The 19110-nt window shown below is 43.3% G+C and overlaps 1 protein-coding gene across 2 annotated transcripts in view; it reads right to left on the bottom strand.

Annotated features, from left to right (window-relative positions):
- adck1 (aarF domain containing kinase 1) overlaps positions 1 to 17817 on the bottom strand; it is a 60432-nt gene extending 42615 nt beyond the window's left edge. The window contains exons 1-3 of one of the 2 annotated variants that reach the window (XM_076108111.1): positions 17480 to 17817; positions 15327 to 15466; positions 14748 to 14831 (exon numbers count right to left, since the gene is read on the bottom strand). In XM_076108111.1, the coding sequence (XP_075964226.1) occupies positions 14748 to 14831; positions 15327 to 15458 (216 nt within the window). In that variant the 5' untranslated portion in view covers positions 15459 to 15466; positions 17480 to 17817. Of the gene's footprint in view, positions 1 to 14747; positions 14832 to 15326; positions 15467 to 17067; positions 17401 to 17479 lie in introns of those variants that run through there. The other variant, XM_076108110.1, reaches the window with a different exon arrangement.
- Between the last annotated feature and the right edge of the window lie 1293 nt (positions 17818 to 19110).

The following is a 19110-nucleotide window of genomic DNA, read 5'->3' on the forward strand; positions in this document are numbered from 1 at the left end:
GGACCTGCTCGTGCAATCGAGTCCTGTTTTTTCCCTGTGGTTCACCAGTCGTAACAAACGGTTTCTCACAAAAACTACATTTTACAAGATTACATGTGAACACATCATGATAATCATTATCATGATGTGAATTGAATTCATAGAGGAAAAAGGGCCCTGGGACGGACCATGGATGTATCGAGATAATCACACAGTGAGTGGCTATCTCCACTGTTTACGGACATAGTTACACGATGGGAGGAGTAACTAGACCATCACACCAAATCGGGCAAAAGGCATAAAATGGCCCCTACCCCACATCCTACCCCCATACCTCCAGTGCCCTTCATCGGACCATTACTGTCTTCCATGTAGCTGTCCCGGCTGGTAAAGATTAAAGATTATTATCCACTGCAGTTTTGAAAAAGTGCTATCGTTTGATGAGGACCGTTTCAAGGCAGTGCTTGGCTTCTTGCTCTTTGTGTTCCCTTTGAACTCGGACTCTTTACGTATGTAATTAAAACATTGGCCTTAAGGCCAGTTCCCTGTAGTGCAGGTCGGTGGACAGCCTTCCGATGCCATTAAGCACAGATGGCAAATTGATTTCTAGGAATCACTCCCCCCCCAACCTCTCATTGTGCGCTAGTGTTGCAGCGAGAAGCAGAGCCACAAAGCCAGCAATACACACAATAGTTAAATCAATTCCTCACTGCAGACGGGTTCAATAAGCTCAAATTAAATACTTTTTTTAGGCACACAACTAAATTGTATTAATTTTTGCATCATTATTCATTAATTTTACAATACACCTGTGATCCCTCAACATCATCGTCACAGTAAGGGGTGGGCAATTATTACTCGGCATTATCTAATTCATAATGAATCAGTATATGTCATGATTGATGTTGTTGTTGCTGCACCTGTACCCATCAAGCACTAAAGCTGAGTTTATACTCGTCCTTGTGAAGCCGGCACGAGGCGCGCACGCCACAAAATGACCCAACCACGGCACATATGAGATATGAGTTTACAGACAATAAAAATCCCTCCTCTGCATCGTGGCGGTTGGTTAATGGCTTTTGGCCGGTTCCACCTTCAGTCTATGGGCATGTCTCTGGGTTACACTCATTGTCTTTTTCCTTCTTCACAGTTCATTGTGTTTGTACGCTCTCTGGCACTTTGGACAATAGTGTAGCGAACAGCGCAGAGAGCAAAAAAACACCTCCGTACGTACTCCGAGCTCGCCACCAACCAGAGGCTCACGAGCATAAACAAAGCTTTAGTGTCACTAAAGAAGCTTTCTTTTGTAAAGCTGGAACAGTTTCATAAAAGTCACAATGGAAATGTTTAAAAAAAGGTTCTCATTCACTACAATATGTAGTTTGCCGTCCATCGTCTGCCTTATTCCATGTGAACGAAACATTAGTGAAATTAGAGAATTAGAGAGCATCTTCTTGACAATGTGCAGTGGAGAGACAGTAACAAAAGCAGGACATTGTTGTGTTTAAAAGATTTACTTTGGAAGATACCCACTCGTTTTAGCCAACTCATGGCTGAAGCCTCACATTAGTTTCAGATAAACTTCGAAATACATGTTACTTGGAAAGGACACTGGATTTAAAACCCCGATGACATCCCAGTGACACCATGAGAGTCATTTTCACAGAGCTACAGGAGATGTTATACAAGCGCTGTTACTGATTGAGGAGTACTAACCTTGACAAGTCTGTTCAGTACTACGTCTGAATCTACAGCATGAGGTCAAAACATTTAGGCTGTTCTGGTTTATTTATTGTCTCATTGCAAATACTGAGCAAACATACAACTGTAGATAAATACTAAAGTGTTATTGTGTAACAGGAATCAAGGTGTGTGTGTGTGTGTGTTGTGTGCAGCTGGACAGCAGAGACCAGGGGCCTATACTGGGAGCCCAGCTGCAGTAATTGATTTCTGCCGCCACACCAGGGCTAAATGACTGGGATTAGTGGACTATGAACAAGGCCTATTTATTACTGGGATGCTCATGATTAGCTCGTTACTCAGCTCACTGAGGCTCATCTAGCCGCCTGTCACGGGAGAGGGGGGGGGCTGTGTGTGCACATTTAAGCCTGTGTAGTCAATAGGCCTGGTCGACAAGTATTACAGCCGCGAAGCCTGAGGAGTTAACAAAGCCATTCAAAAGAAAGCCTCCAGCATTCATTACAACCACACACAAGGTGTGATATCTAAATACACCGAGGCTCAGCCCGGGCCTCTCTGCTGTTTCGCGTATTAAAATTGTCATTTATTTCAACGCGGCACTACAACAAGGTGGGGAAAAACACAAGCTATTGGTTATCTCTCACAGCCGAGCGTTCACATAAGCCCTCAGTGCGCTCCTGTGATGGTGCTGAGGAAGAGGGAGGAAGAAGAGGTGGTATTCATGTCAAATGCTGGGAAAAGAATGAAAGGATGACAAAAAGAAAAGTGGTGTTTGTGTGTTTGTGTGTGTGTGTGTGTGTGTGTGGGGGCTTAATTTAATCCTCTGCATTTTACTGTTATACTTCGGTAGTTGTGCCTCAGTGTGACATGAACGAGTTGGTGGATCCTCAGGTACACTGGAGGGTGCCTTGTGCATCGGTATCACACGCTGGGGGGCGGGACCCTAGACTGTATCAGATATGGACGTCGCCCCCCTGACGTCGCCGAAAGGGTTCTGAGGTTTGTGAAGCTCAAAGTGGGCGGAGCCAGACGTCTCCATCTTGGCAGTGATGACACAGCTTAACTCTAACAATGGACAAAGAGGTGGATCGTAGGTGGAGCTGAGGCAGGGGATGCAGCAGAGCAGACGACCTGAGACAACACCCACCTGTCACTCAAAGAGGCCACGCCCCTCATTTCCACATAACTTTAAGCCCTAATATAATATAAACTGGTTCGTTGTAGAAAGGTTTACACTCCATACAGTTGTCATGAACAGCAATATAAGCTATAGAGACCAACATCTAATAAAAAAGTTGAACGGTAATTTATTGTAATTTACAGTTAAACTGTAAATGTCTTTAACATGGGGTCTATGATGATTGACTCGGTCTTGGAGTCAGCCTCAAGTGGCCATTTGAGGAACTGCATGTACACAATGACACCAGAGGCTGCTGCATGACAAAGCATCAGTATTTGATGCCCTGGGAATGATAAGGGGCTGATCCTGAGTCTGTGAATTCTGATGAATTGATTTTTTTTCCCCTGTTGGGTAAAAAAAAAAAAAGGTCATAAACTACAACTGGCAGTGCAGGCATGTCAGCAGCTGCATCACCAATACACATCAGATGTAATGAACATGAATGTTTGGAGTGTTGGGTATTTGTATTTTTGTTCAGTGTGTGTGTGTGTGTGTGTGTGTGTGTGTGTGTGTGTGTGTGTGTGTGTGTGTGTGTGTGTGTGTGTGTGTGTGTCCACATCAACTACAGTCATGTAGAGAGATCTGGTCTGGACACAAATGTAGGACTGAGGCGCCTAGATGTGGTTTTTGGAGATTTTCAGTGCACAATATGATAATGAGATAATGTAAAATGTAAACCAGCTGTGCCATACTGAATATTTGGTCTACAATTTCAAAAACATTCAAGTAAACAGTCTAAACTTTGACAGCTAAACATGTTGAAGGAGCTACATGGACGTGAAATAATTGCAGACTGAAATAATAAAAGCGGCTCCGTTTTGTTGTCATGACGTTTTATCGCGTTTGAGTACAACACACAACGTTCAAATGTCATGCTCTGAGGCGCTGTGCCAGCTGCTGTTGGACTCCTTTGCTCTGGGTGGCACAATGACAGCGGCAGTGAGAAATGGAGGATTTCTGCTGCTGGTGATCTGCGTGTCAGCGATGATCTAACTACAGCAGGCAGCTGGGAAGCAAATGTTAAACGCTCCCCATGTCCCTTCAGGATTCTCCCACCTCAGACTTGTTTGGCTGATAAGTTGCCTGGAGCTTGTCCAAGGTCAGCAGATATTTAGCCCCACCCCAGTATTTACATAGCGGGTGCCTCAGAAGAGCCTGGGCTGAAGGAGTGGTCGGCACTTACACGAGCCGAGCGCCCTCCCAGTGCTGATGTACTGAAGGATGTGAAGGATGTGGTCAATGCTGACATCTGCTGGTGGAAAGGTGAAGTGCATCCCTGTCTAACGTTACAATCTGGAGAATAGTTGAGTTCATGCATGCTAAGGATTACTTCAGCACATTTCAGATTACTGGTGGTTCGATCCCCGGCTCCACTAGTCCAGTGGTTCTCAACTGGTCTGGCTGCGGGACCCACCATCACCCCTTCTCAAATGTATTTAAGGAAAAGATGGTGCAGTTTGAACCTGAGCTGAAAATCTCCTCTGCCGTCGTAGTAGTAGGGAGCTCTCTTGTGCAGAGAAATTGTTCCTGTCAGTTTCACGTAAACGAGTAAAACTGTTTTGTTTATGTCTGTAGATTCGTCCATTTGTAATGCAAAATGTCCACTTGCCTAAATTTGAGCTGTGGTCTGTTGTTTGATGTCATCCGACATGTCTTCAATTCACCTACTTAGTGTCATTTGACAGAGGTATAGTTTTCAGTTTATCCGCTGCGGATTGATCCAACAAATGCCGCTTCAGTTTTGACGGCTTCATGCTTTCTTGTGCCAGAACCTCGCTGCACAAAACACTGATGTTTTTGCCCTCTTTTGTCCTCAATGTAAGAAAATCCATATCTCATGTAGTCGGTGTCGTACTTGCGTTTCGCTCAATTAGCATGAAAACAAACTTTGTGGGTGTTCTTCTATACTGTGAAATGGCGGGTGTCTATTAGCATTACAAGGCATTAATGCCAAATACTGTACGGAGTGTGAATAACTCCACTGCATAAAAAAGGTTAAAGGCCCGCGACCCACTTTTGGGTTGCGACCCACCAGTTGAGAATCACTGCACTAGTCCATGTCTATGTGTCCTTGGGCAAGACACTTAACCCCAAGTTTCTCCCCTAGCTGTGCCTATGTTGTATGAATGCTGGTTAGTCCTGATGGGCAGGTGGCACCTTGCATGGTAGCCCTGTCCTCAGTGTATGAATGGGTGTGAATGGGTGAATGACGACATGTAGTGTTAAAGCGCTTTGAGTGGTCGGAAGACTAGAAAAGAGATATACAAGTACAGTCCATTTACTTTTATTACTACCACTTTACGCAAGTATAGATTTTTTTACTTTCACTTTTTAAACTTGACATTTTAGATTTCAGAGAAAATATTGTACTTTTATTGTACTCTACTGCGTATATTTGACAGCAGTGATCATTTCCTCATCCTGGGTCAGTTAAATGTTTGGTTAGACCCGAGAAACAGACAATGAAAAAGGCAGCTGAACCATGTAGACAGGGTGCGGAGCCCAGGAAGGGACATGGTGGAAAAAAAAAAACAACGGTTGAAAAAAATAAAAAAAAGGGGGAGAACGAGATGGGAGGTGTCATGCGCGCACCCTGCAGCGGCAGCCTCAAAAAAAGTTCTGTCGACTCCGGTATTAGTAGAAGAGTAGACAGACAGACAACAGAACAGAGAGCAGACGGTCACGGGTGTCGTGTGAAAGGTAAATCAAATGTCAGGAGCAGAAGGAGAGGAGCTAGCCCCTCGAAAAGGATCTTCATCCGTTGTCTGGAAGTTTTTTGGATTTAGGGTGACCCTGCATAGCGCGACAGCGTATCCATCCACCTCCCAAAGACACACTGAAATAACGGATGCAATTGCATTTCATTTGGCCAAAGACATGTCCAATAAATACTGTGTGCAATGAAGGCTTCAGAAAAATGGCCAAGACACTAGACAAGAGATACGTGATCCCCTCGCGCAATTATTTCTGTGATGGCATATTTATTTTTAGTTAGCCCTTTATTTTGGGTAAAAATTTTCTTCAGGTGAATAAGAACCGTATAAGTTTTATTTTGATGCAAAGACGTGGACATTAGCTGGAATGTAGCACAACATGGAAGTGAAAGCAGTGCTCTGTTGATTTAATTTTGGGTGAAAAGTGTTGATACTATTTTATTTATATTTTCCTTCTACAAGATGCACTGTGCCTGATGCATTAGCCAGACTGTAGCACAACAATGGAAGTGGAAGCAGTGTTCTTGTTCATTTAAACGTGAAAGTGTAATAAAAAGATGTTGTCCCTAAAATTAATGAATAATCGTGATAAATAATCGTGATCTCAATATTGATCAAAATAATCGTGATTATGATTTTGGCCATAATCGTGCAGCCCTATCTGCATGCATTTTAAATCATCTCATGTGATGCTGTTCCGATAAGCAACGAGACCAGGTGGTTCACCGGTTCTGAAAAGGGAAGTCAATGCGGAAGTGCCTTGAACCTGCATTCTCTCTAATGTCCAGCAGGGGGCGACTCCTCTGGTTGTATAGAAGTCTATGAGAAAACATTCAACTGGTTTTAATTTCCCGTATGATATGAATTTTTCATATACCGTCATACCGGTGCACAGCCGAAACAACTTCTGTTGCTTTTCAACAGGCAGAAAAATATATTGTTCGCCGCTAAGAGCGCTACGGTCGGAGCTAGTTGTCTTAAGTGTATTGAGAGGGAACCCTAGTCATGGTTATAACTTTAGAACAACAATTAACAACCCACAACTAACGCTCTTTAACAGGGCAAAACACCACGACACAACAGTTTGTGACAAACAATTTGTAACACTAATAATTGTACATTTATAAAATTTCTCTGCCGAACTGCATGCTGGGTAAAGCTCGCTAACAACAGTCTGCTAACAGCTGGGAGAGGCTCTGTCGCTCCAGTAACGTTACATTAAAGAACAGAAAAGAGCGATGCAGGATGAACAACAAAAAGTATTTAGGTCAGACACATATGCAACGCTGATTACCGTGTAATATGTGTGGTATTTATTATAAATGTACATTGGTACATAGAGGGTGATAAGAAGCTGTACATGGAGGGGCTTACGACCTAGGGGAATGTAGGTGAAGGAAACAGGAAGTGACGGAACGGAAGACACGCCACACAAACAGCTGTTCACCGCTCGCTGGCCGGTTGACCGGACGGTTCTTTTCGGCATTAATTAATTAATGCTTTAACGCGGAAAAAAAAAATACTGTGATATACCGTGAAACCGCCAGAATCTTAAAAAATACTGTGATATGCATTTTTGGTCATACCGCCCAGCCCTAGTGTACGCTCTGTTGTTGTGGTTGTTTTCATGGTGCCAAACCTGACATCTTATGCGAGATCCCACATAACTTTTGCAAGATCTCCCTTGCAACATGGGCTCTGGAAGGGGGGGGGGGTTGTACTTTATGTCTGGTGAAGCTATATTGTTTCTGCCCTAAAATATGCAGATGATGGACCACAATCAGCAGCTTCGACTGCACTCAAACCACAGTTATCACTTATTCATCTTTTGTAAATGAATTGAAGTGTAATAATGTAAGACACATTAAGTTTGTGGCATCACAGTGTGGCCAAAGATGATACCGCTATGATAACAGCAATGTGCCTGGATTGAATCTGTCCCAGGGCCTACCAAAACCCCTAACAAAAATCTGACCTGTTCCCCATCAGATGCATCTCAAAGGGCTTTTTTTTGAAGCAGTTTGTTACCAAGTTTTGTCTGACCTTAGTGTGAGCCCAAACAGAGGGACTAATTTTGGCCACTTGAATCCGTCATCTCATTCAATGATTCCCATTAATTACCTAGACTGCGGCAGGCTGCCAGAGTTACATAATGCAGTCTGCCCAGGGATTCAGGAAGGGACGGCCCCCTGCTCCCACTGACTGTCAACCAGGGCGGACTGTCCTCAGTGCAACTGCAGTGATGTTAGCAAACCACCCGACTTGAAACACAGACCCGGTCTCGTTTACCATGCTCTGTGGGTGTGATTTTTTCTGCTGTGTCATCACCAATAATATTTCTTTTGTTCTTTAGTTATTTAGCCTCTTTGTGTCTAACATACGGGTGGTGTTGAAAGAGAATTTGTATGATACGGATGCAGATGTGCCGAGTGAATCAGCGTTTTGTTCTCCGCTTCATCCGAGTCGTGAAAAGACACCTTCAAAATGGCTGCTTCCCCCAATCAACGCTTTGCTCCTGCCTTTTTTCTCATGCAGCTGAGGAAGCAAGGGGATAATTAGACATCAGTATGTGTGTGTTCTCACAATCACCATTTCATCTCCTCCTCCCCAATATCATCCTCTTTCCACCCAGTCCCCTAAAACCACCTCGTGACTTGTAGTGCACTCTCACGAGGCTGCTTTCAATCAGAGACGAGAAATCTCTTTATATGCCATCACAGCCTTTGCCCAAAATACTGAGGTGATCCAGATGTTATTGATGGCATCCTTTACCAAACAAGATAAATACCAATATCAGTGTTAAACTCTGTTTAACAAAAACCCCATCCATTAAATATCCAATTATATAATTGAACTACAAATAAACTACACATCCAATTAAAGCTCGCACCTTCGCATATGTCGAGGGTGCTGGCAGGACTCTGGTTGACGTGGCCGTTCATTTCTCTGACCATCAGACACTGCGTGCACGAGTTAGTCGGTATTTCCTGCGTGTACCAGCGGCGTAGTCATTTTCCCAGATCTGAAGCCTCGAATGTTTTGAGTGTAGCTCCGAAAACAATCATAAATGTAAGCCTGTAAAGATCGATTGTTGTCCAATTTTTGCTCTCCAAACATCCTGCTTACGGCCATGGTTGCCAGTAGGTGGCGCTATGACTATGAGTTAATATTGGCATGCAGAAGTCCTCAAACCATGACTCTCACTGTTTTGACAAAGTACTGGCTAGCTACTCAGCGAGACTCATGAAAAACATTAAATATAGATTCTGACATGTTACCGCGGTACTGGCCCATCTAGCCCCCCCAGTTACAAGCGGCTTGCTAGCAGGTACTGGCAAATATGTTGCAAATTACAGATCAAGTACCAAGAGGGCACTGCATCACCTATCTCTAAGTGCATATCACTAGGGAGATTGACGGGCGTGCAATGCACATTAATGGGAAAATACATGGAGAAAAGATGTACCGATAACACGAGCAGAGACAAATGTGAGGGGGAGTTTATAGGAGCAATTGGACTCTACTTTGTATGTGATTGGACGGGTTCTGTCTGAATTAATGAGAGAACAAATTGACATGCTCGTTACTGAATTTAGATAGCTAGAGCTAATATATCAAGGTCATCTCTACATCGTTATTTGATGAAATGTTACTATGTTTACATGAGGCATTTTAAATCTCTATAAGTGTGGCACCCAACCCTCAACCCCCCCTCCCTCCCTACCTACCTACCAACTTTGCCCATAGGCCTCAGCCGGGGCAAACATGCATTATTCATATGAGCTAAATAAGCTACATTTAATTTCCCAATCATCTGTTGGCATGGCTTGTAATGAGATGCTAATAGCGGAGAAGCCTAAACTCACGTAAAGGGGGAGAGAAGGAGGGAGAAAAATGACGAAAGGCGTTTAGGATTGCATGATCAACCCAGAGATAAGGACCTATCTCCATCACCCAGCGCTCGCTCATGTCTTTGCTCTTGTTTGGCTTCTATTTGTGTGCATATCATTTTCTCTCATTCTTTTGTCTTTTAATCTGCAACATCAGCACTGGACTGCAGAGGGCATCTGGTAAGACAAAAGCCCCTTTCACACTGCCGCAAAGAAGATCCACGGTTGCGCTGGATTTGCTTGTTCACACTGAAACACATCAGCATATTGCTGCCCTAGTCTGTGGTTTCAGAGAGCACGCCGGCATTACCGGGGCAAAAGAGGCCGGACGTGTAAAACAACAGCGTCGGCGTCTAATATACGCATTGGGCAGCAACTTGCATCCGTTCATACGGTCCCTGTTATGTGACGGTTGATCTCATTCTCTGCTCAAAGTATAAAGGGCTCCTGGACCTTGTCCCCCCAATTCGCCGCCATTCTCGGTTGCTGAAGGTTAGCTGCTAACTGCTGCGAGCACATTTTTTTGTCTCCGGTGGACATAATAATAGAAACTGGACATGGACACCCCCCCACTCTGAATGTGGAATAGTACCTTACTATAATAGTACTATTCCCATTTTGAGTGAACACCAATTTTGAGATTTAATTTATAGTTTGGTTATTGGTCCCTGATCTCAGGGTGGTGCCCCATGCACTAATATTAACATTTGTTAATTTGTCCGGGTCCTCACGCAAGGCATACTGGGTAGAAGCGCCCACACATGCGCGAAACGGATCGAGCAATTGGGACGGATCAGGTACTGCACATTTTATGTTTGCTTTCGTAGCAACATTGTATAAAAGAGCAGGGATTTCCCCAAGTTTTGACCTGAATTCATGTATGAGTGAGCAATGCAGTGTAGCGTCAGCTTTAAAAAAAAAATAAAAAATTCAAATATTCCACAATTTTTATACATTAATGAAGACGAATGACTTCAGCTCCAATCTGAATACTCTCTTGACACGAAGGTCTTCCCAAAAATAATCCCAACAAAGGGATAGAGAGACTGGATTTTAAGGTTACATTGTTGTTGAAGGAATACATCGGCACTCGGCATGTTACTATTTGACATTAGCTACGTTGAGTTGCTAATGCTAGCTATGTTTGTGTTTCAGGTGATATTTGTGACTTTGCCATGAATGCTACAGTGCTGCTTCCCTCAACTTTGACACCAAAACGAAAACGTTATACACAGTATGCCAGCCTCACTCAGCTGACAAACACAAACACATGCTGCCATATCACTTGGCAACATATAGCTAAGCTAACATCAGCCAGCTAAGCTAACGCTGGATACAAACAGTGACAGTAAAACTTTAACGCACTCAGCTCAGCTCACTATTTTGTTAGGAGAAATGGTCAGATGATGGTCTTTCCTTCTTTTCTCTTTTTTGTCTTATTGCAAGATAAAAGATAATATATTTCACAGAACAGACAATAACAATAATGAAAACAGGCCAATTCAAAATATTTAGTCAGCCCCGGCCTTTTGTTCCCCATGCCGCCCCTCCAGAGGGAACCGACAGAGTGCCCTAAATAGAGTTCGAGTCACCATAAAGAGTTCCCATCCACACAATGTTTTGTTGGCAGAGGAGTTTTCGACAGAAAGAAAAATACTAAAAAAGAGAGAAAAGAGTGATGATGTGTGAGGGGGTGATTATAAAAAAACAATTACATAAACAAAAAGAGAACAAAAGCAGAAGATATAATGGTCATGACAAAAAAGCTAACAAACATATTGTTGATGGGCAGATGGGAGGTTGTCAGGTTTGGGGAAGTGGTGAATTAAAAGTTTGTTTTTAACAATATTTTCTAATAATAATTATATCAGTAATAATTATAGTAATAATAATACTGTAAATATCTACAGTAATTATAACACTGGGGAAAGTATAAAGAGTAAATTGAATATACTATTGTCAGTAGTAATAAACTGAAAAAGATGTACGAGCACAGAAAAAAGGAAAACTAGAACACACACACACACACTTACTGGTTATCAAATGTTTACTACAGCGTTTCCCACAGCAGAGCTTAGCTAGTGCAGAGGACAAAAAGCAGTCCATCTGTTCTCTCATTGCAGGGCATGTTCCTCCACTCATTTGGCAGACTTGAGAGTGCTCCCATGTTCTAATTGGCTGTGAATGGCCCCTCGGTTCACTCGGGGCAGCCTTTGATGAGCTTGGAAGACTGGCTGCTTAAGTGGCTTTTGAGTGAAGCTCTTCATGAGAGGCTGAATAGCAGCTCGGCTGCTCTGCTGAGAGACGAACACGGGGAGACACTCTAGCAGGAAGATGAGACGCACAACCAAGAGCTCATTTACTGTGCAGTCAAACGTGCCCCTGGTGACACAAACACTGCAGTGTTTCCCGGACGTCGATGCATTTGTGGGGGCCCGCCACAATGTCAACACTGACTGCCACACATTGATTGTATATCCTTTTATTTTTTCCCAAATTCTTCATTTTCTAAATTCTGTGTTGTACGATGTATGCATATGTTTTCATCAGAAAGATCTAATTGTGTGGCAATATAATGAATGAATGGATTTGCTGTAACACAACAGCTCTGCAATAGATACGACCGTGATGAGGGTTTGATTTTAGAGAGATGTTAATTCTATTAAGAATAAGATGTATTGACGAATCAATAATTGATATCAATCTCAAATCTAACTCGCGGTAAGACAACAAACATGCCGTTCATGGAATTTTAAATTCGTATCCCTTACATAACTCATAACAGAAAAGTTATTACACCACTGCAGCATGTTACTCAGTAATGTGTTGACACTGGTTCAGCTGCTACCATGGCTACACATGCAAGTTATGGATGGTGTAACACAGCGGTCTTCAACGTTTTTCAGGCGGGTCCTCTTAGTGTGCTAGTCTCGTGCTGTGAGTGAACCGGTGGCCAGCTTGAGAGAGCTCCTGTGTGTTGCTGAATGTGTGCATTTCTGACTGAAAGACAACATCTTCTGCCTCCATTTATCTATTTGCTACAATATGTTGGATTGATGTTAATGTATATTTCAAGACATTTAAATTTGTGGAAAAAAAAATTGGGGGAAATAAATATTCAGAAAAATTGTCTAATCAACCAAAAAGTTCACGACCCCCCTGCAGTACCTCCGCGGACCCCCTAGGGGTCGCGGACCACCTGTTGAAGGCCTCTGGTGTAACACATAACTCTTCATCCCAGCATCCATCATATGTAAAGAGCTGGACTCAGTCATCTCCCTCCTCTGTTCAGACAGAAGAATACACCGCAGGGAAAAGACACTAAACCAGAGTGGAGCTGCTGTACGGTGGCCTCACCTCTAGGACTTCAGAATAATGAGGAGGAGAGCCTCCTCTCTGGATTAAAGCCGCACCATGCATTCATTCTAATCAGCATGTACGGGTCCTCTTGACCAGCAGGGCGCCGGGGGCTGCACCTAGTGTGTGTGTGTGTGTGTGTGTGTGTGTGTGTGTGTGTGTGTGTGTGTGTGTGTGTTGCCAGCCATGCTGAACCCTGCTCTTCAAGGTTCACCGCAGCTCTCTGGCTGCAGAGGAGATCTTGGTGGGAGCAGTTGGTCTCTGACCTTTCAGCAGCCGTCTCCTGAGGGGACCTGACCGAGCTGTGGCCTTTTAACGAACGCCAGCACAGATCACTCAATGCACACCAGCTGACATTTACCGTTATTACCTTCATCCTACTAATGAGATTACCCCTATAAAATATGATCCCGTTTGGTTGATTTGACTATGAGTAATTATACAAACGGATGTTCTAACAATATGTCTGCCGCTGACAATCTCACGTCTACTCGAGGTTAATCTCCATCTCTGTTTGGATTTCCTGGCATGACACTTTTACCGTTTTGAGTTTATTCTCAGCGCTCTCAACCACGCTTCCAGCTGCTGCAGGTGTTTGTGTTTGGTGAACGATAGTGCGCCGCTTATTCCACTTGGTAGTTGAAGACTGTCTCGCAATTAAGAATCAGTGTTTCTGCTGATAACGTGTGGCGGAGAACGAGAGGCAGTGAGACGCGGGAGACGGGCCCCATGAGCAGATTATCATAGACCTTTGATACGACAGACGTATACAACGCAGACCTGCTGATGCACGTTAGACCCGTTCACGAGTCAGCTGTCACTCTATTGGTCTCTGTGAAAAGAGACTTCCCTCTGCAGTGTAGTTCATACACTTCACTGATAACCCACAGAACTGGAGAGCAACACCTCAACATTTTTGAGCGAGCCGTATTTGCCACATCCATTTTATAATCGAGAGTTAAAACCAAATAACACGTCCTGTTGTACAAATTGGCCACAATATCAGTCAACAGAGTCAGCAATAGCTTATGTAATCTATAGCTTTCTACATACAGCCCTGTCTAACACACAGTTGGAGATAGAGAACACAGCAGAATATTTAGCAGCTCAAAAGACAGATTTTCTAAAAGAAAGTTTGGACTTACCTTCATCAGGCGGACACGAACACATCTCGACAATAATCAAAGCGTTTCTCTGTGTCTGCTGGACGTCTAATGAAGCAACGGCATGCTAACAAATTCAATCATCAATTTGGAGGCGATATGTTAATGTTGTGTTTACAGCTCCATTCTGCTGCAAGTGTTTCCCCACAGTTGGGATCGAGTTGTGAGGTGTCGTGAACTATCGGTCTGAGCTCGGATTTAAAACCCAGCATGACGACACAACAGCTGGAGTACTTAACAAATCAGAAAACACAAAATAGGAGGCATAGCCACGCATCAAGAGATAGACTCCTCCCTAAAAGCAAGCCTCATCTAAACTGATTGGTTCAACACGTGTGGCCCTGCGTTCAGCTCTCAGTACTTTCATAGTTTAGTTTGGTGCTTTCAGATGCCAGCCTCACTGTTAGCTGGTCACCCTCTGATCATACCGGCTGTGTTCATTCACTGCTTACGCAAACCCAACCATTCCTACTACTGCTGACTGTTTTATCCCCGTTATAGGGTTTTTTTGGGGGAGGGGGGGGGTCCAATGACAGAGGATGTCTAATGTCTCGTTTGTAAAGCCCCATAAGGCAAATTTGTGAGAATAGGCTATACAAATACAATTGAAAATGTTCCTTGCTACTTGGTAAACAGGGAAGAATGTTAGAAGAAACATCCCCAGTGAGCTCTTCGAGCTGCAGTTTGTGCAGCCGCCACGCTGTGCTGTAGTCGGTTGATTGAGTGCAAGTGTCCCCACCTCGATGACAAAGTGTTCTCCTACCTTGGACCTGAGCGCCCAGTACTCCTCCGTGTCGTATTCCACATGTCTGAAAGCAGTCATATAGTCCAAACTGATGACCACCGTCTGCAGACAACAGAGCAGTGACATGTAAAGAAGTGAGGAGTCAACAGGTACACTTCTATATCAAAATAAAGCTAAATTATTAATAAAGCTAAAAAAAAAAATCTATTTATTTTCCTCCTGTAAAACAAAACATGACCAACCGGTTTTTACCAATAACATCATGACATCCACCAATCAATCTGCAACTCTTAGAGACACGGTAGGTGTTTGTCAACAGTCAGTCCTCTGTAGCTCCGTGTCACGCTACAAGCCCGCCCACTTTTTAACGGTCCAATGAAATAATAAAAGATTTGATCTAAATCTCTCGTAACTGTACAAATATTAACTTGAAAATATTGTTTCACTAAGGAAAACTTCTGTTTCACTGGACTTTAACAAAGTGCTCAGTTAGGCTTGTATGTATGGCTGACATGTAGATAGAATCGCCATTTATTGGTCCGAGTGTGCTAAACTAATTGTTAGTTACAAGATCTATTCTGGTGTGCAGTGACTCACGGTGGCTGCGGCTCGTCCAAAGCGGACGACACTCAGGTCATTGAGGTTCAGCTGTCTGTTGTAGAGGTAGAACCCGGAGGAGGCGAACACTGCTGTGGCCAGAGAGGAGACTTTGAGGAGGTGACCAGCCATCAGAGCAACTATGGGAAGAAGAATGAACATGGAGCTTTAACAAAAACACAGACAAATATAAACTGTGGATCTCACTTTGCTGTCTGCCGACCAGACTTGTAGGACTTGAGAATTTTGTGCAGGTGCTTCTCTCCCGAGACAGAGCTAAATGATGTCCCACCCACACTGGAGGGGAAAACAACTTTTTAACGTTTTGGTGTCAGCTAATCTAATAGGCCGGTTCAAGATGAGCCGGTCCTGATCAGAATCGATCACCGGCGATCGGAACAGGAACAGTTACTTCCTGTTCGATCCGATCTGTAGGCTACTTGTAGTTTACAGACCTCGTTACGATTTATTTGTGTTTGAAAATATATATTTATGTGGAAATGTGCGTGTAAGCTGAACAAGCTCAAAACTGTGGAGATGACAGTGGACTTCAGGAGGAAACGGGCAGGAAAGATCACTGCAGACCCTTCACACCCTGGACACAAGCTGTTCCAACTCCTCCAACTGTTCATTTATATTGTACATAGTTAAATGTTTATGCTTAGTTTCTCTGTTCTACATTGTTGTCTTTGATGTCTTTTTATAAATAAGCTTCATTATTAATGTTATTATTAATGACACAAGATTTTAGAGCAACTGCAGCGCCTGGCTCTAACATCTGCGGCTGCCTCGCTCTCGTGAGGTCATCGTTGACCACGGGTTCATGGCGTCAGAGCAAGTCGGGATCAAGTTGGACACAAATCTACCCAGCATGCATTGTGTGCCGATCGCCGGTGATCGGTTCTGATCAGGACCGGCTCACCTCGAACCAGCCTAATGATTCACGTGTGCACACATTCATCTGCTGTTTAACGTCACAGCCTCTTGTCAAGCATCTTTGTCGAAATGTCTGTCTGTCACACCTGACAATGTTTTGAAAGACATGTGAAAAATAATATGACACATTTCTCATCCCCTGTAATTAAAGAGTAATTTCCACAAAGTTGGTCGACACTTAAGATACAAAATGGAAAAAAAGGAATGGTGGAAAATCCATGCAGCGGTGTCACATCTGTATCATCTGACTTTAAATCACTTGTTCCAAAAGCACTGATTCCTACACTTGAATAGAACCTTCCTCTCTATCCTTCAAACTCCACACCTCCTGTTTGTAATGCGAGCTTGCTGTAATAAAGTTCTGGTCTTCAAACCCAAGCTGTGGGGGTCCCAATGACATCACAGAGGTCCGTTTTACTTGAGAAGCACGTAGCCGTGATGACGAGTACACTAAACTTCTGTGCAAAGTGGTGGAACGCCCCTTTAAACCAGTTCGCCATATTGCATTCAGAAATGTGGCAATTGAAATTTTTCTTGTTTGCGAAGACACACCTGTATGTTGTTACATTGTACCGAATACATGTCAGACATCAGCAGAAGCGCCTCTTCAACTCGGCGTGCACATTAAACAGTAAATGAAAGCCGTTCCTGTGAAGTGAATCAGTCAAAGACAACTTGTATAACGTCACATGCACAGACCGGTACGTTTGGTAACACGCGTGGTGAAGTGGACGCAACTACTAGCAGTCACAATGTCACATTATGCAACAGCTTCATGTGAAACAGCTCGTGAACGTTACCCTACCTGTGTGCCCATGGGGTTCATTCAGAGAACCGCGCGCGCTGTCTTCAATTTACCTTCTGCTATGACCTCAGAGCTTTTTGACCTGAGCGCGAAGAATTCTGGTTAACGTAGTGCCGCGAGAGACGAAGGCTGCTGCGTTCACAGTTAATACCGACACTCTCACGAGACTTTGACGTGTAGAGAGGTTGCCTTTAAGTTGTCCGTCAGTGCAGCCAGCGTGTATGCGCTGATATAGTGTCAATATCTACCTCTATTGTCGCTGTTTATGATAGATAGAAAACTACACTTCGGTCAACCGCGGACCCCGATGACGTTTTTCACACGCGTCACCCACATTGGGCTCGTTCGAGATGCTTCTCGCCTGGAAACTATACCGTCTACTTTTAGGACAGCCAATAGCTACTTTCCTTACCGAGGAGTTAGCAACACTGAGTGGACGAGAGCAGGCGGCAGCAGCAGGGGGCGGTGACAAGAAACTCTGTACTCTCCAAAGTCTCTCCAGCTGTTAAAGCCGGCTGACAGCTGATCCAGCTGTGATCAGCTGATCCGCGGTCATCAGAAACAGACGTCGCTTCACGTGACGATAAAAAAGGAAAGGGTGTCACTTTTCTCTAAAAAACATATTTCTTCGTTTCCTCTCTCCATGCATCCCTGGTCTGGTGGGAGGGACTAAGGGTACATCCCAAGTCTCTGATTTGTCATTTCCAAGAGACTTGGGATGTACCCACATGCTAAGGAAAGGTGCTTCAATGCTTCCTTTATTAGCTCCTTTAGCATAGGAAACACTGGACCTTCCTTTACGAAAGGAAAGTAGATAATTCCGCCCCACAATTCCATGCGGCGGCAGCATTTAAAGTGACGCCCCTTTCGGCCGTCCATGAAAACAAACGATATGCTTATGTTACACAGGTTTAACAATCATACTCATGCAGTCATAAAGTAATGGGATTCATGGTGATGAATATGAACAGACAGTGCCAATGGGGTCATGCTTTAGTTGCTCTTTTTGTAGTCCTTATTCGTTGTAGTTTCATTGGCAGACCTTTTCCTAACTCCTCATGAACTCTCCTTCACATCTTTTCTTGACCCCATGGCATTTACAGCAGCACCAAGACATAAATCAATACATATAACTATGGCACGTAACATATATAAATATTAGATGCCACACAAGCTAAAATGAGAATAGAATAAATATAGAAATCATAGAAGAGCATTTGGGGACAAACCAAAATGTATAAAAGTGAGGTGGTGTGATTGATAGCAGCAAAGTCAACACGTCTATGTAAACAATGTACATCAGGTCATATATAATATGATTAAGCAATGGTACTCTGTGTTTGTCTGTATTCATATAGTCTCAATGTAACATATTGACATTATATAGTACAATATGTTACATTATGATGTGGGATATGAGACATATAAGGTGCAGTAGTGTAGTAACATATGCTACAGGTAGAGCAGGTGTGCCTGTGGTGTGTGAACCTTGCATGGTAGCCCCTGTCATCAGTGTATGAATGTGTGTGAATGGATGAATGACGACATGTAGTGTTAAAGCTTTGAGTTTACCAAGTATACAGTACATAATAAAAAGTTATCGTATAACAGTTTAAGATTTAACTTAATATATGTTGTGAAGTACGGCAATATAAGATATAATTGAATAGGATATCAAACACAATATGTTAACATATGTTATAGTATAATATATAACAAGAACATATCTAGAGTATGAGGTATTTTCATTAGAAGACAATGGAGATAAAGAAGTGAGATGTCCCCTTCCATTGCTTTTGTAATCTTTCTCTAGACATCTCTATACATACTTTCTATATCCTTGTGCTAAATTCCACAAAAAGATATATTTTTTTACAGAATATGACCTCATTAATCCCCATGGGTGAACCCACTCAAACACAACACACTGCCAGAAACTGTAAAGAAATGAGGGCACAACAGCACAAGCCTGCATCTAATATTACTGTTATTTTACCAGATCTTTGTGCTATCTGGCTAGGGATTGAAACCAGCAACCTTCAA

The sequence above is a fragment of the Anarhichas minor genome, unplaced genomic scaffold (genome assembly GCF_050575085.1).
Source record: "Anarhichas minor isolate MPS153535 unplaced genomic scaffold, ASM5057508v1 ptg000040l, whole genome shotgun sequence".
Lineage (NCBI taxonomy): Eukaryota > Metazoa > Chordata > Actinopteri > Perciformes > Anarhichadidae > Anarhichas > Anarhichas minor.